Genomic DNA, 18937 nt, shown 5'->3' with positions numbered 1-18937 from the left:
TCCCAGGAAAGCTCTGGGCAGCGGGTTTGATTCCTTGGAAACGCTCGTAATAATAATGTTAAGGGTAAAAGACGTATCCGTAAACCCCTAGGAAAAAGGCTTGTCTATGTGACCCAAAGTGTCGCGGTCCCCAGACAACTGGAATCTATGTTTAGAGGGTGCTTAAACTACTGCAGCCGCTTTGCTCTATTTCTCGGACGTTTCTTTGTACTAAGTTTCCGGGTACACTTGTCTTTTTCCTCTATAATTAGCTTTCTTTTGCTGGATTCATTGATAGATACGATAATCCAGTGTTGGTAATATCTCAATTCATTAACATAATGAATCAGAAGGGAGAGGCTGATAAAAAAGCTTCTATTTATGTGAAATATCTTGGCAACTGGCAGCAGTGAGAAGGCGGTAGAAGGAGTATCAGACAGCTAACGGGACCTCGGCTGCAGGAGGTCTCAGGTGCTCTGTGCGCTTTAAGCGCCTGAGCCCTTCACGGGACAATCGTGTCCATTGCAGTGGCGCTCTTGTGGGAAAATACCTGGCTCCCGTGGCCTCGGTCTCCCAGGTGGTTCAAAGAGCCATCCCCGTTGTGTTTGGGCCGGGACGGGGATCCCGCTGCCCCCCGCCGCTGCCGTGGCCCCGTTTGTGGCATTGCCCGCGGGCTGGGGCGGCCCGCAAGGGGCCGGGGATGCTCTGAGAGGCTCGGCGAGGAGCCGGGAGAGAAAAGTGGGTCCAGAGAGGTCCCCACTCTTTGTCCCATCGGCTGGGAGTACTTCTGCCCCCGGATCAGATCTCTTTTAAAGTTTATCAGCCTGCTTCTTCTGCCAACGCAGAGGACGGCAAAGATGCAAATATTTGTAGAAGTCAAGTTTTGTGTTGTTTCGGGCTTATACACTCACAATTCTGGGAGCGGACTTTTTCTGCGATCTATGTCTGACAGCATTTTGTCCCCATTTGAGACAAAAAGGTGTTTTGGTGACTAAACACGCTCTTACCGGAGTCACTTTAAAGCAGAGTTTAAAGTCACTGGTGACGTCAGGCACCCGCATTGAACGGCTGCTTGTGCTCCTGGGGAACGCACCCGAGGCTCCCTGAGGGCTGAGCCACACGGCCCAGCTGCAGCTTCAACACCTTATGAGGAGAAGCAGCCCATGAAACAGAGAGCACAGAAGTCTAAATGTATCCTTTTCCTTTTTCTTTTCTTTTTTTTTTTTTTTTTAATTTTTAATTGAGGGCACGTGTTGCCCGTAATTCAATCAATTAAGCAATTGCAGTAAATCAATGAGATAAATACAAATAACACGAGGCTACGGCTTTGAGCTAGGCAGGGTTAGCAATAAGAGTAGGTTGGGGGTGGGGTTAAAAGCTGGGGCAGTGTCATTTGGAGAACCAGGGTGTCTGGTGGAAAACAGCTAGTAAGGGAATTTCCCCCTCACGTGTCTTCTCTGCGGTGCTATGGTGACGGTGTCGGTCAGCACAGCACCGTACCTGTGACAGGGCTGCTGAGAAGGTGGGGAGGTGGGAGGGTGACTGGTTAGGGCAAAACTGGCCGTGGTGTGGGGTCTGAGTGCAGGAACCCTCAGGAGAGGATGGCCATGGGGTGACTGGCCGGCCATGGGGTGAGCGCGATAACCGTTCCAATGGCAGCCCAAGGGATGGGTCCCTTTCCCTGCTGGTGGCCCCCTGTGCCTGCCCAGCCCCAGAGGGGACACCTGCCCCATTTGCATTAGGTTCTCAATGGGTCTAAGGTAGCCGGGCAGGGAGCCTGTCGCCCTCGCTGTGGCCGCTGTCGGTCCCGGCTGGAGGGAAAGCCATGCCAGCTTTTCCCTCGGGTGCCGGGCACTGCCCCTGGAGCCTCAGTTTCTCCACAGCACTCGGCTGTGGATGGCGATGCAGCCCCGGCTGTCTGGGGGTACCCAGGGTATAAATTTGAAGGAGTTAAGAGGGGACCTGAGGAGGTGTTGGGGGAGCAGGAGTGAGCAGGAGCCACACCATGAGGGCTGGGGAAGGAACACAAGGGCTGGCAGCAGGAACCTAAAAGAACACAAGTGCCCTGATCGCAACCCTGGGAGGGTGAGGCCCGTGAAACCCGTCCCTGGAGGGGACCCTCGTGGATGGCACGCAGGGGTGGGCTGGCACCGTCGAGGCCCAGCGGGCTTACTTAAAAATCATGCAAATACTTCCGTAAAACGGCTTAAAGAGGCAGAAGGACAAGTCCTAGGGGCACCTGGGCGTCCTGGGGGACACGGCGGTTTGGGAAAGGCATGTGTCAATTTAGCCCTGGTGTTGACTTAAGCGAAAGTGCTAAGCCATTCCTAAACCTAAGTCAATACAGACTTAAGCCAAAATTGTTATTAACGAGCTCTAATCTGATTTAAGAGCCTCCGAGCGAGCCGTGTCTACACGCCGCGCGTTGCGTTGCGCTGCGCTCCGCGGTGCCCGGTCCGGGGGGGCCGCGGCGGGAGGGGTCGGGTTAATGCAGCCCCGGGGAGAAGGAGGAAGGCGGGTTTCGGGGAGAGCCGGGCCGCCGTGATTCGGCATGGCCGCTGATCTCCCTCCGCGGGATAACTTTTTAAAACTGCCCCCAGCTCGGCTGCTCGGGGGCGGTTCGGGCTCGGGTCTGTGCGAGCGCCGCCGGGCCGGGGCTGCCGTGCCCCGCTGCCGTGCCCGCCCGGGGTAGAGCCGAGCGCCAGCGGCTCCGCTCGCTCCGAGAGGGACATGCCAGTGCATTTCTTCCCCTGTCCCAATGGGGCAGTTGAGCCCTCCACTCCACCCCTCACCGGGGGCCTTTCTTTTCTTCCCCACCAGCTTTGAGCAGCGCTGTTTCAGATTGGCCTTTTTATGTTTGATATAAAGAATAGTTGTTGGCCAATTCCATCTTTTCATCGCTGCTCTCCAGGCCCGGGTCCAAGCGGCTTGTCAGATGCTCATTAACTCCCCCTTTGGCTCTTTCCAGTGTGTCTCCTAAGCTCATTGTGCCAAGAACTAGCGCTTCTTTCTCTTTACATGGCTCCCTTTCTCTGCTCCATCAGGGAGACAAATTACTTTCCAAAAGGGATCGCCAGGGATGGTTTAATGAGAATTTCTCCAGCGCTGGCCGTGGAAATCAATGTAGTTAACATTCGGTGCACTTAATTGGACTTTTCTCTTCTGCCTCCTTCAAAAAAACTCTGAAGCTATCCTGTTAATCTCTCATTTGTAATCAATTGTGTTGACTAAACAAAAGTCTAGGTCGTCCTTTCTTCCTGTCCCAGACAATCCTTTGTTGCCTCTAAATGCCTCATTCTTGAGTGCTCCTGGTCGTGTAGATGGGTCCGATTTTTGACAGTTCATTATTGCGCTTTTGTCCATTTAATCTCCCTCGCTGTGTTTTGCATGTGCATGCCTTAATGAGCTCCGTTGGCAATTAACATGTTTCTAGCAGCAAACTGGTTGCTCAGACGTTTGGAGAGCGGAGTGCAGGGAAAAGGGCAACGCAGCTGCCTGTAGGTTTGGTCGCTTCCCGGTGCCCGGCGCGGTGCCGGGACGCACCTGGGAGCCGCCCGGTGCCGGGGCAGCGCCGGGCCGGGCCGGCCGGGCCGAGGGGGAAGCACGGAGGCGCTGGCACGTCGCTCTCTGCTCAGAGGCACCTCTAACCCTCCCCCCGAGGCACCGGCACCGCTCAATCTGTTGTGCGCGCGGCTGCGGCGCCGGGAAAAGGGGTTTTTGTGCGGGTTTTGTGTTATTGAGGCTTGCTGGCAAGAGTGCCGAAGTGTGAGCAGTCGTGGACAGCAGAAACATCTTGTGAGGGAGAAGATAATTGGAGTCTCTGGCGTGTGTGTGTCTGACAGAGCCGCCCCTCCCCCGCGATCTGCGGCTTGTGTGTGCCGGGATCCGGGCGAGAGCCGGGGGGGGGTCCGGGGCCGGCCGGTGGCGGGCGCGGTGCCGCGGCCCCTTCCCGGAGCGTCCGAGATCGGGGGGAAACCGGAGCGACAGCGGCTCCGGGGAGGGCTGCCCATCCCGGGAGGGGCCCGGTGACCGAGCCCACCGGCGGCGGCGGGCACGGCGTTCGGGGCACCCCGAGATGCCCTCAGAGTGACGGGGATGCCGCCCTCCCCCCAGACGGCTCTGTCAACAACGCCGCTTTTTATAAAAATGCGATAAGAACGCGCTTCCTTAATTCCCTCCCTGGGAGTGGGTTTCGCGCTGCTCTCGCCCATCAGGAGAGCTGAGGAAGCAGCCTGCGCGCTGTCTGTGGGGCCCGCAGCCGCGCCTGGCTCCCGCTCTCGGCTCCCGGCTGGCAGCCCAGACCTCTTCCCGGCGCCCGAGGTGCCGAGGGAGCGGCGCTTCCCCCGGACCTGGCAGCGGCAGCGGCTCCGTGGGCGCCCCTCGGGATGCGCACGCCCCGCTCCCGAACTCCGGGCCCTCGTCCTGCCCCCGGCACGGTGTCCTCAGGGACAGGGGGTCCCTCCCGCTGTCCCCGGCCCGTGGGTTGTCCCGCCCCGTCTGTCGCGGCGGCGGCGGCAGAGCCGGGCTCGGCTCCCTCCTGCCGTAGCCCCTTCCCTTGCGGGACCGCTTCCCCCTGACAGGATTTCCGGAGAGGTGACTTAGCGGTGACGGGGTTTGCATTTTTTCCCCTTTTTTAAATTTTCCTTTTCACCTAAAACTCTCCCAGTTTTTTTTTTTTTTTTTTTTTTTTTTTTTTTTTTTTTTTTTAACAAATTCAGTTACGATCTTTCCCCGCTGCCAGGATCACTGGACATTCTTTTTCGCTCCTCAAACCGTCAAAATCCTATTTCAGACACTAGAAAATGCAAACCCCGAGAAACTCTAAAATCTACAGCGGGAGCGCGGGGCCCGGAGCCCCGGCCCTAGCCCCCAGCCCTCTCCTTGGAGAACATTGCAGCCTAATAATGAATCCAGCAACCCGGAGCGAGGGGTTGACTCCCGTTCCTGCGCTCGGCGGCGAGCTGTGCTCGTCCTCGCCTCCCTCTATTTAACCACTCAATTAAGCGGAGAAAGGTGAGCTCCCCATTACGCCGTCCCCAGGCATTTCGGTGCCTCTCTCGTTCCCCTCTTCATTGGCAAGCCCGGCCCGAGCAGCACGCACACGCCCGGCCTCCTCAATCTCCTTTCTCCGCTAGAATAATATTGTTCCTAACGACGTGGCCGGAATAGACACTTGCGTATTAAAAGTGAGGGAGGGGGGGAGATGAGAAGGGAATATTTAGTGTAATCCAAGTGCTTGATTATCCATATTCTGATCACAAAGAGTTTCTGAGGCCTGCTGGGAGTGATTAGATTAATGTAATGCGGTTTGAAGGGTCTGTGTTTTCTCTCTTAATTTGGGTCATTACTCGGAAAGCAAGCGTGAGATCATTTTATCTGCATGCAAGGAAAGATAGTCATTCAGGAGCGGTTTAAACACGCCGTAATGAACCGACCCCGAAAAGCGGCGCTGGGAAACTCCAAGCCGCCCTTTCGCGCTGCCGCTCGGGGCCGCGCAGCCCCGCCGGGGGTCCTGCAAGGGCTCTGACCCTGTTCCGGGGGGCGGCAGCGGCCCTCTGAAGCCGCCCGACTCCCTCCCGCCCTCCTTTTGCTCCTCTGGTGCCCGCGGCGCTCGGGGGGCCCTGGAGCGGCCGGGCCCGGCTCCGCCAGCCGCACTCGCACGGGGGGACAGCGCCGAGCAGCCCGCTCGGGCCGGGCCCAGGTGGGAAATGAGACACCTGCGAAGGGCCGGTTTATTGTCCCGTGATAGATATAGATATATTCCTCACTTATTCGAGCGTACATTTAAAATGGAGATTTACAGACACGTATAAAGAGCGCTGTCCTGGCGCCGGGCGGGGGGCGGCCAGCCCGGCCCGTCCTGGCCCGCTCCGGCGGCGCAACGCGCCGTTAAATAAGATTCCTCTTATATACAACTGCGGCTCGGGGTCGCTTGCTACCGGCGGCTGAGCTCGCTGGGAAAAGGACAGAGAAGCGAAGGCTGGTTTGGATAAATAGTGCTGGCCTGGGTGAGCAGGTCCGAGTGTGGCGGCGCGCCGGGCCTTTAGCTCTGCCCGCTGCGCCCAGGGTCCCGCGGCGGAGGAGCGCTGGAGACGCTGTCGTGCAACTTTCGGACGTGCTTCTTTAAATCAAAGTTTCTGCAAAATCCTTTCCCGCAAGTGACACACGTAAAGGGCTTCTTGTCATTGTGGGTGTGCATGTGGAAAGTCAAGTTATAGATCTGGTGGAAGGCTTTGTTGCAAATGGTGCACTTGTACTGCTTCTCTCCGCTGTGGGTCAGCTTGTGGTTCTTGTAGTTGCCTGCGAAAGAGGAAAAAAGATGGAAAAGGGAGTTACCCGAGGGTGCCCGGGCCGCACGGTGCACAGGTAAGGGGGGCTTTAGGAAGTGTCTCCACCCGCACCCCCGTCCCACTTGTCAAACTCGGTCCTCGTCAGCGCGGAGCAGCGCGCAACTGGCACGGCACAAATGAGAGGCAGGGTCAGCCCGGTGACCCGCGGCAAACGGAGGGCTCTGGATTAGGACCAAGGCCCGGCACCTTTCATTTAAAAAGCATTTAGGGGGAACCGTCAGCACTGCCCGGCGATGCGGCCCAGCTTAGAGGGAAAGTAATTGGGAGCGGCGGCGGATCTGCCCGCGCCCCTCGCTTTCCCCAGCCGGGCAGGGCTCGCCGCGTTTAATCCCCGCTAATGATGGGCGAGGGGCCCGGCGCGTCCCGGCTCAGCTCACCTTTCTGGTGGAAGCCCTTGCCGCAGAACTCGCAGACGAAGGGCTTGTAGCCGGCGTGGATGCGGATGTGGGTGTTGAGCGTGGAGCTCCTGTTGAACGCCTTTCCGCACTGGTTGCACTTGTGGGGTTTCTCCTGCACCGGGGTGCGAGAGGCCCGTCAGTGGGGGCTGCGCGGAGAGCAGGGGCGGCCGCCGCCTCCCGCAACCCGGCCGCCCCCCACCTACCTGGGTGTGGATGATTTTGTGCCGGCACAGGGTGCTGGCCTGGCGGAAGCCCTTCCCGCAGACCTTGCAGACGAAAGGCCGGGCCCCCGTGTGCACCGGCATGTGGCGGGTGAGGTTGTAGTGCGCGTTGAACACCTGCGGGGAATCGCCGGGAAGGCGAGGTCAGGCACGGCCCCGCCGCCGCCGCCGCCCCCGGTTCCCCCGCCCGATGCCGGCGCCCCCCTTACCTTGCCGCAGACCTCGCAGGTAAAGTTTTTGGGCTTGCCCTCCGCCGCCCCGCCGCCGCCGCCCCCCATCTTGGCGTGGCCCTTGGGGGGGCCGCCGCGCTCCGCCGCCGCCGCCTCCTTCATCACCTGGTCCAGGTGTCCCGGCAGCCGCTCCTTGTGGGCGAAGGGAGGCGGCGGCGGCAGCTTCTCGGCCGCCAGCCCCGCCAGCTTGGCGTTCTCCAGCAGGAAAAGCTTCTGGTGGGCCGAGAGCCCCCCCGGCGACGGGGCGCCCAGCAGGCCGGCCGGGAAGAGCTGTCCGTGCAGGAGGTCGGCCGGGTGGTACGCGGCGTCCAGGTAGTTGAAGTAGTAGAGGGAGCGGGGGGCGGCCGGAACGGCCCCTGCCTGGTGGATGACCTGCGGCTTGATGAGCCGGCCGCTGGGCTGGCCCAGGGCGAGCTCTGCCTTGCAGCACACGCCGCAGTTGGCTTTGCAGAGCCCCGCGCCGCCCCGCAGGCTGCTCTTCCACAGCTCCGAGTAGTTGAGAGTCTTGGAGGGCAGCTCGTAGCCCAGAGGCGGGATGGGGATCACGCAGGGCAGGGGCGAGCACAGGCTCAGCGGCTTCTTGCCTGGCTCCGGCCCCGGCCCGCCGTGCCGCTCCTCGAAGGCCGGCTTGGGCTCTGACGTCTTTGCCATGATCCGCTCGATGGAGAAGGCCAGGGTCTTGGAGGGGTTAGCGGTGGCGGCTCTGCCGTCGTGCCGGGGGCAGGAGGAAGGCATGACCGTCTCCAGCGACCCCGGGCTCGCCATGTCGCTCCGCCGTGCGGGAACTTGGTGTGAGCAGCGACTCGCTCCCGCGCTCGGCTCTGCATTCCAGAAAAGCCAGGAGACAAATCAATTTAATAAGCACCTTGTTCTCCCCCCACCCCACCCCCCACCGGCACCCCCTCCCTATTTACATTCAAATGAACATATTCAAGAACAATGGCACGTAGGGTACCAGATTACTGCTCATTAAGCGGAACACGCTAAAGTAACATGCAAGCTAGACCTTGTTAGTATTTAAAAAAGAAAAAAAAAAAAAAAAGGGGGAAAGGAGAAGAAAAACCTTCCCCAGCCCCATGCCACCCAGCCGAGCCCCAGCGATGGCCACGGTGCGGGAAATGCGGGAGCAGGGGCGGGGGGCACGGCGAGGGGCGGCGGGGCTCGCCTTGGGACCGCTTACCTTTGCCCAGCTCCGGTGAGACTCATCCAAGCAGCGCAGCGTGGCCACAGTCACATTTTGATAGCAAACATCTTCCTGAGCGTCAGATCACGGTCTCGAACATTTAAAGCTGACATCATATGAAGTCACTTTGAGCAGAATGACATGGGGATGCCACCATGGATCTTCCCCAAGCCGAGGCGCCGGGCTGGAGCGCGGTGGGTTGGGGCAGAGAGAGGAAGACGAGCCCCCCCTTCTCCACGCACAATTTCCTTCCAGTTTAAGACGCACAAATCGCTCGTGTGCGAGCTGGGTTTTTCCTCTCTCTCTCCCTTCTTAAAAAGCAACTTGCAAAGCAGAGGAATCGTTTTGCATGTGGCAAATTAGAAGGCAAGTGCGATTCACAAGTTGGGTGGAAAAGAGTGCTCCAGTTCTTGCTGGGGTTAGAAGAGCCACTCCGAATGAGCGTGAGGATTTTTTTTTTCTTCTTCTTCCTTTTTTTTTTTTTTTTTTAAAGAAGGGGGAGAATGATTTTTTTTTCTAAAGCAACTACCACGCAACCATGCTCGAGTTATTTTGGCAACCCATCTGCAATCAGCTCCGTTGCAACCGAGCTGGAAGATAATTAATAAATTGTCACTTATCTGCGAGCCTCTCCAGCATGTATAAATTAATAGCCAACCCATTAATTAGGACAGTGTATTAATGTTAATTAAACTAAGTTTAATTCCAGCCCTCTCCCCTCTCAGGGTAACTGGTGATTAGCCTTAAATAAATGCGGAGGGAGTCGTGTCCAGGACTCGAATTCGCTGCTGAAAAAAATAAAAAAAATAATAATAAAAAAGACCCGTGTTCAGCAAAGGGAAGTTCTGCAAGTTGTCACCCCCTACAGGTGTCCGCTGCCCCGGGGGCACCCGGCGGCTCTCCCTTGCCCTTGTAGCCCTTGTCCTGCCTCCCTCCCCACTGCCCCCAGCACTTTCTTCTTCCCCCTTTCCCCCCCTCGCCCCCCCAAACAGGCGACGGTACATTATAGCGCCTGGATGCCGGGGTTTCTTTCCTTCCTCTCTCTAATTAAAACACCGTGATGCGGGAGGGGAGGATTTGCAGAACCCTCAGATGCGAGGACGCGGTAATTGAGAGAGTCCCGCGTACACCTGTTTGGGGGGGCCCGGCTGCAGGGCAGCACCCCCGGGCTCTGATTAGCCGCCCCGTCCCTCGCCGGGGCTATTCAGCCGAACCAATTTTCCCCCGGCGATTCAGGGCGCTCAATTCTCTTTCACTTGTAGCCACTATAGCGCTGCGTGGAACCTGGTTTTGTGTGTTTCTAAAATAAAGGGGAGGATTATCCGGGGGAGAGGGGGGGAGCGAAGGGTTTAGATTGAGCCTGGCCAGAGGTAAAGCAAGCAATGAAAAGGCCCCTATATATATATTTTTCCCCCTCCCTCGCGCGTCTAAGAAAGTTTAGAGGAATTCGGGGGTTTTGTGCGGCGCTGACAAAGCCGCGCCTCCTCTCCCCGCCGGGACAGCTCGCCGGCGGCTGTTTGCAGACAGGCTTTTTCACCTGCGAACCACAACACGCTCCAGAAACAAACTTTAAAAGCGGCGGCCGTCCCGGGCTGCCTGCAGGCGGAGGGGAGCGCCCAGCCCCGGGGTTCACCCTCCCGGAGCATCCATCGGGCGCTGGATCCGGCCCAGCGCTGCCCGCCCGGATCCGCTGGGTCAGCGTGCGGGGAGCGACCGAACCGTCCCGCTCCCGGGGAGAGGCTGGGACGGGGCCGCGGGGATCGCAGGAGCCGTGCCCGGTGTCTGGGCTGCGGGAGAGCCCGGCTGAGCCCCGGGAGGCTCGCAGAGCCCGAGCCGCGGTGCCCGCCCAGCCCGCGCCTCCTCCGGGCAGCGGGAGCGGGCAGGCGGCGCTGGGCTGGGCTGGGCTCCGCTCGCTGCCGGGGCTCGCCGGCTTTAGCGAAGTATTTAATTAGCCTCCACAAACTTCTTTTCCTCGCCTGCAGATTATACTGAGTGGAGGGTTGGGAACTATTTTACACCTTGCCACTCACATGTTAATTAATCTCTATCTAACCCTAATTGCAGTTTATTCAAGCACCGCTCAAACAGCTCACCCACACAATAAACACTGGGGCTGCTTTTATCCATATTACTCCCCGCTCACACGTTGAGTAATTAACTCCAGTACCAACTAATAGTGCAAACAAATATTTTCTGTAAACGAGATGATTTCGGGCAGGATAAAAGAAGTGCTGCGGAGCCGGGACCGGGAGCTCGCTGCCAGCTTCCCCGAGCCGCCCTCGTCCTTGCCGGGGTGTTTGCTGAGCCGGGTCTCTCCCTCTTTCCCTCCTTCCCCGGCCAAGGGGACAGCTGGCGGCTCGATGCTGGGCACCCACCGCCCTGCTCGGGGCAGCGGGTGCCGCAGGCCTCGGGGCTCCTGGGGGCGAGGAGAGCCAGGGGGGCCCTCGCCGAGCCCCGGGGCTGCCTCCTTCCCGCATCCCGAGGCCGGGCACCGGCTCGGGCCGTGCCGCTGCCTCCCGGCCAGCTCCAAGCCGGGCGCCGCACGCCTCACGCATCAGGGCGTTGAGATCCCAGCTAAGACCCGGGCATCAGAGCTCAGTATTTTAATTGAAATCGCAGGTTTAGGCACAGCTGGAGGCCGTCTCTATCGATTCGACTTCTGCCGTTCCGGCGAGCATATTACAACTGACTGACTTTGAGCCAGCTGCCCCGGCCCCGCCGCCTGCCCAGCGCCGAGCCCGAGCCCCGGTGCTCCCGGAGAGCCGGGCGGGAGGGCCGGGCTGGCTCTGGCGGTGCCTCTGGGGGTGACTCTGGGGGGCCCAGCGGCCCTGCCCGGCTTTGGGGGGCAGCGGCCTCCGCACGTCGGGCGCGCAGCGGGCTCCGGGCTCGGCCCCGCGTTCCGCCTCCGCCGTGGAGGCAGCTCTCCCGTGGGGCTTTAATCCTTCACCCCCGACATTTGGAGGGAGAAATGGTTTGCGGATTTTTCCCCAGAAGGCGCACGCCGCGGAGACGCTCCCATTGCGGACGCGATCGCTCCTGCGGTTATTTTTACACCGCTGCCTCCCCAGACAAACGAGTGCGGTGCCCGGGCGGGCCGGGCCGGGCCCGTGTGGGACACTCCGGGTCACCCGGGGCTCCTCCAGCCCCGCTGCCCTCGGGGGTCCCGTCCGCGCCCTGCAGCCGCAGCCCCAAACTCTCCCCGGGCGCTGACATCGAAAACCGGCGGGGGTTCCCCTTTCTCCCCTCCACAGCCGGTCCCGCTCCGTGAGCGGATCCCGGGGACTGTCCCGGGCCGGTCCCGGGCGGGCGGGAGCGCAGGGCCCCCCGGGCTCGGCCCGGCTCAGCGTCCGTCGGGCCGCCTCCGCCCGGGCAGCCGGCGCTGGGCATTTCTGGTCCACTGGAAGATAACTTAGGATCCTCCTAGTTATTTAACTTGGCAGCTGCTTAAACTCCGCAGTGGAAGCTGCCGAAAGTTATTAGCATTATGCTTCAATCTCCCCGAAATGGTGGCTTTGATTTCCATGCTGCTTTGCTTTTTATAAGTGTTTTTCTAATACTTTTTTGCCCAATTCTTTTCCCTATTACTTTTTACTAGAAGGTGATGGACTGCCGAGTGAGCCGCTGGCCCAGGCAATTTGGATGGGGCTGTCTTTGTGAGCCAGGGTGGGGGAACAGCTTTTCCTGCGGCTTTGCAGCTTCGTGCAAGGGTACGCCGGGGTCGGGCTGGGAGAAGGGCTGGGCTGCGGTGCTGCCCGGCCCTGGCCCCACCGTGCTGGGTTTGGGTCTCTCTCCGTGCAAGGCAGCGATTGCGACCTCGAAGGGTCAGCCCAGGGATGTTCCCAACGTGTTTGGCCGCAAGTGAGTTTGCAGCGGTCAGAGACTGGAGAAAATAACGAGCAACGAGCAGAGAAGTCAGGATAGCAAAGTTTGGGGCAGAGGTGAAGTGAAGGTTTTTATCCATGTGTATCTTTCAGGTTATTCCTTTGAAACTGCGATACTTGGTCCAAGGGAGCAGTGCCCCTACAGCTCTGTGTGCCTCAGTCCCCACGGGCACTCCATCCTGTTCTGCGGGACCCACAGCATTGGGGTGACCCTGCTTCCCTGTCACCCTACGGACACTGCCACACTGGGGCAGGGATGGTGCCTGGCAAGGCCACCTTGGATGGAGCAGTGGCTTTGAGACCCTCCCAAGGTATTTTTTCATTCCTTTTGTTGAGTTATGTACGTTGCTGCCTAACTATAGGCAGATAATTTTATTTTATATTTTTAGATTTTTTTTTTTTTTATTGGGGAGCTAAGTTTTTGGAGCACTGTAGAGGTTCCAGAGGAAGTGTGGTTAGTGGAATGTTGGAAGCAAACTGGCTGAGTCCTTGCATGGCTGTACTGGTCTATATTGTCAGTGATGGCAGGAGTAACATCGACATTTTCAACCTGAATCCAATTTTAAAAGCTGGTATCTGACCTGCTTCTAAAACCGTTTGCAATCCAGTCCCAGTGCAAAGCAACCGGCAGGGCACCGTGGCAGGAGCTGCACAGAGTGCCTCGATGGCAATCAAATGGGCTTATGTAATTCTAAAAATGGCAACTCCTTACTTGCCACATCTCTTTCTGTCTGTGCGGAGAGTCCTGCAGAGCTGCCAAACAGAAGCAATTGAATGAACTCTTTTCCCGGCTCATTCCTCCTTCCGCAGCTCGGAGAAAGTGAGCCAGAGCCTATTCTAGTTTGCCTGTCAACAGGAATGGTAACTAACGGCTCGATCCCAGCCAGGCTTTATGCCCCAAAAACGCTGCCTGCCTGCCTGTGAGGAGCAGAGAGAGCCATCCCGGGGGAAACCGAGCTCTGGTGTCAGACTGGTTTGGTCCCACAACGCAGGTGAGCAGTCCTTGGAATCCACACCACGTCCAAAGCCAACCTGCCCAGTAATGCAAGGAGGAAATTGTTGAAAGGGTGAGCTGCTCTTCTCCATCTTCATTGTCAGGAATATCATCCTTTGCATTGCAGTAATGGAGCAATGCTGCCTTTCATTTCTGAACACTGAAACGGAAAGATGTTCCTTCCTAATGTTTTGAAATGTTGGACCTTTTTTTTTTTTTTTTTTTTTTTTTTGACGGAGTGGGAGCTTTTAAGTTTTTCTGGGTTTGTAGGGGTTTTTTCCCCTTATTTTCTATTTAGGAGAAAAGGTGGGAGGAAGTAGAGAAGGAGAATATAATGGGGGGATGGCCTTGTTCTCACTTTCCTACTGAAAACGTTTCAGGAAAAGGAACAAAAAACAGTGAAAATGGGTAGAAGCCCACTTCAGTTTCATGTTCCTATTCCTTCCCTTTTTTTTTTGCTTGAAAGAAGGAAGGCCAAAAAAGTAAGTGGGACAAACTCCACGTGTTTTGAATTATTCTCCCCTTAATGAGATAGAAAAACATCTCATTTTCAAAATTACTTCCTTTTTCAATGAAGAAAATCAAACCGAGAAAGAATCCTTCCAAAACCAATCTTTCCACTGTCGTTTTCCCACTCACTCCTCACTCAATGCTGTCCAGTCTTTCTGGCTGTGCCACACCAGGTTGTTTGAGATTTGTATTTGCCATTTTTTGAATTGTTATCACAGATGTTCTCACCTGCTGCACAGCTGGACTCCGTGGGCTGCGTGGTGTGGAGGTGGCAGCACCTTGTCCCCTTGCCCTGGGGAGTGTGGGACAGGCTGGACTGCAGCATCCCTGTCCCTCATGGTGGCTAAGGCAGAGAGAGCCTGGCAAGGCTCCCAGATTGACAAGTGAAAGTGTTGCTGTGCTGCTTGGGCACAAGAAATGGGTTGATTCATGAAGACATGATCTAGAAAAGCCACTACAAATCCCCCCAACAATGAGAGCCCAGACTAAAAAAATCAGACCTCGTTACTGGAGGAAAAAAACTTCAGTGCACAACCCAAGTATTTCCTGAATGTTCAAGAACACCCACAAATTACATAAAAATAGATGAGAATTTATTTATTTGATTTAATTATGAGCCTAGATTGTGATTTTTGGAGTGGGGCTGGAGATGGTGCAATTGAAAAAACAATTGTGCAAAAAGCCAGGGCAAGTCATCAGCCCTGGGGCACAGAGGAGCTGCTTCAGCCCTTCCTCACCAAACACAGAGCACTGCAGAACCCACCAGGAGCTCTCAGAGCTCTTGGGTGTGGAGGACCTCACCAGGGTAGCTGTTTCTTCATGGAGCTCTAGGGCTTTGGTCCCACAGTCTATGGAGAGGCTGGTGTTCCATGGCCAGTTTGTGCTGGAGGGACTGGCTCATCAATTCCAGCTGATACACCAAGCACATCATCAAGGGTAGATCTGTCATGGTGAGCATTAGCTGCCCCTGGTAGGTCACCCTTCCCATCCCCATTGGTTGACTCCCAGAGCTGCTGAACCTGGCTATGGGCGATGTTCTGTCCCTGCTGTGAGGGTCTGGATGTGCTCAGAGGCTGCCACGTCTCTTCCTCTGATGTAAAACCAAACCCTCAATCCTTTCCTGTTTAGCTGGATAGAAAAATACCTCTCCTGTCACCAGAGTTCATCACCACCACGTTCTCCACCAGTCTTTGAGGTATTTATCTCCTCCTACCTCCCTTGCAGTGCGTGCTTCTCCTCTCCAGCTGACAGCCTGGGACAGCCCCGACATCAGCTGCTGGTGGAGCTCTCTGTGCAGAGAGCCAGTCCTGAACGTGTGGCCTTTGCTCCCCCCAGCTGTCATATCCTCCAGGATCTGCAACAAGTCCTGATTTTACAGACCCCATCTTGACAGTCCCCAATCTGATCTGACCACCTGGTTTGTTTTTGAATCGAGCACTTGAGTCATAACATTTCTGTTTATTTCAACAACTGTATTCCTTGCATAGGAAATGAGCCAAGATGGTCTAAGGCGGGGATAGCGAAGCATGTCATGGCTGTAATTACTTTTGCTCTCCCAATATAAAATTTTACAGTATAATCAAAACCTTATTTTGGTAGCACTGGACTCTGTTATTGACTTAATCTTCTTAAGTGCTCCTATTATTCCAGTGATTTCATCGTTGTATGTTGATTTTAATCTTTTGATCTCCATATTAGCTACTGCCTGCAACTAATTTGTTGCTCAGTGTTTTTCTTTGTTTTGACCTGTGAGGCATTTTCCTCATGGCACACAACTCTGCTGGCAGATTGCATATAATCTCTGCACTTTTTTTCTCCCATATTTTGCATAGTTACAACAAATGCGGATTTATGACTTGAAATGGAATATGTATCTTTCAGAAAGGCTGAGGAAAATATCACTTCAGGTTTAGCTTGAAAGCCTAAACTTGTTTGATCAAAGGAAATATCATGGAATACAGCTCACCAGAGAGAGGTGTCACACAGGCTTTTTTTAGTCCAGCAAGTTCATGATGGGTGAAAACTGCAATAATTACCTTATATGCAGTCAGGATTGAAGAGTTCTGAAAGCAGGGCTAGACCTAAGATGGAGAGGGCTGGGTTTTGTGAATGGCTCAAAGGACTCTCCCAGCCAAGCTTGGTTTGATACAACAGTGGCTTTGTTGAATCCTGGCAACATGGAACAGGTTTTTGAACAAATACTGGTGATGGAAGTGCAGAGTTCTCAACACCACAGCCAAAGTGCAGAGGTGGACATAGAGCTCAGCTGCATTTTGGCTGCCCATTAAACAGCAGCTTTTTTCCCTTTGGTATTGATGTTTTAACCTGTGCAGATTTATCATGTGCTTTGTTTGCATTAGCTTTTTCTTTTAAAGCTTAGAGAAATAATTTTTGCCTTAGGTTTGCTGTGACTTTTTAAAAAAGAACACAGCCTGAATGTTGGCAAAATCATCTTTGCTTTGTTGCATGCCTGTTTATGCTTCTGAACACAAATTGTCTTCTAATATTTTTGACGTTTGGTCACTAGAAAGGCAGAAAAGCAATTTCTAAGATGCCTATGGGCCAGAAGACATGCATTACAGCAGAGGGGAAAGAATCTGTTAGTTGGTGAAATATAAAACAAATTGGATGAACAGCTGCTGACACTTGTCAGTCAAATAGTTGATAGCATTTTCAGTCTCCATGCCACATGCTTTAAGTAAGTCTGTCAAAAAAAGGATATTTTCGCTGGACTTCCCTGTAAATATGAGAGAAGTTTTGGCCTGATCTATCATTTAAAATTTTGCTGGCAGAAGAATGAAATTTTCCTCTTTTTCCAAAACTGATTGACATAACTGCACAGGCAGATTCTTCATCTAGGTGCAGTTGTACTGGCACCAAGTCCTTTGGCTGCTGGAGCTCGTTCCATCACAGCAGTGGGCTGAAGTGAACCAGCAGCAGATCTTTGCCACCTTTTCCAGTGCTCTCATCCATCCATATCTCATAGGTGCTGCCCAAGGTGTAGCTTTGCTCTGCAGGAGCTGAGCCATGTCCAGACTGTAGTGTGTGCCCAGGAGGGATTCAAATCCAGGAAGGATTCAAACCTAGATTGATATTTTTCAGGTAAAACCAAACCATTTTGCATTTGACATTTCTTCAGGGTTGACTCAAGGTGGCTCTTCCCACTGCTGCACCACAGTGCACTCATTTAGGGGAGGGTTGGGCTGCCAGCACAGCCTGGCCATGCGCAGGGTTAAAGGCAGTGGGATCAGGGGCAGTGCACTCCTTTGCTCAGCCACAGGCTGCAGGCTGTGGAGTGGGAGGTTCAATCCCGCTTTGCAGCAATGCTGTAAGATCTTCTCCCTGCTTACACTAAAGTACACGACCTTGAAGCTCATCTTTTGGGTCCAAATGTCTTAAAAACAGTGAGTTGGCTAATGCTTCCCTGTTCTGTGGTCAAGCCTCAGGGCTGTGGAATTTCTGGGGTGACTTTTTGGGGTTTGGGGTCACAGAAAGCTGTCACAGGCCATGGGGTCACTGCTCATGACAGAGGCACTCAGCTGAGGGTGTCCAATCACTGCTGCTTTAGGGAGGTACCGACGTGTGCTAGCAATGCACAGCCAGGGAGCATCTCCTCAAGGCTGCACCCACACTCTCTCATTCAAAAAACTGAGCAGGGCTCACTATTTTGAAAGGTGGCAGGTGGAAGTGGGCTGTGTTTTTATCCAATAAATATTTTGTGTTTAAAAAAAAAAAAAAAAAAAAAAAAAAAGGGAGACATTTCCAGAGCAGAATCAAGCTGTTTCTCCAGCTCTGCTCTGCCTGACTGCCAGCAGAGCTATAAATTTCCATGTCCTTCAGTGCTCTTTGCTACCAGCCTGGTGACCACCCCAGTAAGGCTTTCCTAGGGCTTCCTCTTGGAGCTGCTGTCCTTCACAAAAGGCATCTAAGGGAGAGGATAAAGAGGGCATGAACTCATGTGTGCAGCAGTATTTGTGTGGGTCTCAAGGGGGTCTCAACCCCCTAGAAAGGACCAGGTGGTGCTTGCAGTTTGTTCCTTGCTTTAGATCTTGTGAGACTTGCTTTAACAGGGAAGTCCTGGGAGGGCTTCAGAGTGGGATTGAAGGCTCCAAGCATAATGAGGTCAAGGAATTTATATTTTTTGTGTGCATGCCCGTGACAGACCTGCAGAGGCATCTGAACAGGTTTTTGTAAGCTGAGTATGACTTAAATACTCAATTATTACCCCAGCTCCTCCGAGGACTCAGGGCCAAGCAGTTGCACTATAAAGGTGGGTGAGAGAGGGAAAAGCTTCCTGTGTCTGTGGTCACAAAGCCAAATTCCTGCCGAAGTCCTCAGAAGTAGCTTTTTCTGGCAATGCTTCCCTCTACCAGCAGCACAGAGCAAGACAAGTATCAACTCTGCTGGGCTACAGTCAGGGCTCAAAATTAGTCTATTCTGGTGCATCAGATGGCTTCTCAACATGTCAGTGGTGCTAAATGTGCACATCCACCACCCACTCCTGAAGTGAAGCCCCTGCTAATGGCCCTGTTCCAAGGGGATGGTGCTCCCAGGACACCTGGGAAAGGTGGATGCTGAAGGTGTGGGGTGTGGCCATGCAGGTGGGGCTGCTCAGCACCTCCACAGCAGATGCTGAACTGACACAGAGGGAAGGGACCCAAAAATCCAGCACTGCAGATGAATATGCTCCAGGCTCCATAACTATCCCAGCCCAGTCCAGGACTCAACATCCCCTTCACAGGCAGTTCCAGAGGTCCAATCTCCTCCCATATGTCCAGGGTGGGTCTCATGTTTTTTGGGCTCTGGAAGATGGTTTAATTGTTCGTTATGTCAGGAAGGCTCATCCAGGAAGGACATTTTTCCATTTGCCCGTCTTTTATTTGTGAGGGATTTGTCCTGGTTCCCCAGGCTGGCCACAGGTTGTTGTGTTTGGGGGTAAAGCACACCAGTTCTTCTGCTGCTCTCTCAAATGACTGAGACCTGGGCTAGCAGGAGCCAGTTCTGGTGTGAATCAGCTCATGGGAGGGAGGAACTGCAAAACCTCTCAGAAAACTCTCAGTGTAACAGAGAATTACAAAATTGATTGGGTTGGAAAGGACCTTAAAGATGATCTGCTTCCAACCCCCCTCCATGGGCAGGGACACCTTCCACTAGACCAGGCTGCTCAGAGCCCCTGACGATGAACATTTTC

The 18937-nt window shown here is 55.0% G+C and overlaps 1 protein-coding gene across 1 annotated transcript; it reads right to left on the bottom strand.

The window, feature by feature from the left end:
• Positions 1-5710: 5710 nt before the first annotated feature.
• FEZF2 (FEZ family zinc finger 2) lies at positions 5711-8824 on the bottom strand. The gene is made up of 5 exons (XM_058031916.1): positions 8359-8824; positions 7158-7999; positions 6931-7065; positions 6707-6839; positions 5711-6279 (listed from the first exon to the last, which is right to left on the bottom strand). The coding sequence occupies exons 2-5, from the start codon at positions 7941-7943 to the stop codon at positions 6023-6025; spliced, it is 1311 nt and encodes a 436-aa protein (XP_057887899.1). The 5' UTR covers positions 7944-7999; positions 8359-8824; the 3' UTR covers positions 5711-6022.
• Between the last annotated feature and the right edge of the window lie 10113 nt (positions 8825-18937).

This window comes from Melospiza georgiana, chromosome 11, assembly GCF_028018845.1.
Source record: "Melospiza georgiana isolate bMelGeo1 chromosome 11, bMelGeo1.pri, whole genome shotgun sequence".
Taxonomy (NCBI): Eukaryota; Metazoa; Chordata; class Aves; order Passeriformes; family Passerellidae; genus Melospiza; species Melospiza georgiana.
The sequence above is the reverse complement of the archived record's forward strand: the minus strand, read 5'-3'. Positions and strand labels throughout refer to the sequence as shown.

Bases quoted from the DNA above. Each gene is read 5' to 3' on its own strand.
- FEZF2 (XM_058031916.1), bottom strand. From the start codon at position 7,943: ATGGCGAGCCCGGGGTCGCTGGAGACGGTCATGCCTTCCTCCTGCCCC. The intron at 6,840-6,930 runs GTAGGTGGGGGG...ACCCCGGTGCAG, and splicing joins ACAAAATCATCCACACCCAG to GAGAAACCCCACAAGTGCAA. The intron at 6,280-6,706 runs GTGAGCTGAGCC...CCTCTTTCGCAG, and splicing joins CAAGGGCTTCCACCAGAAAG to GCAACTACAAGAACCACAAG.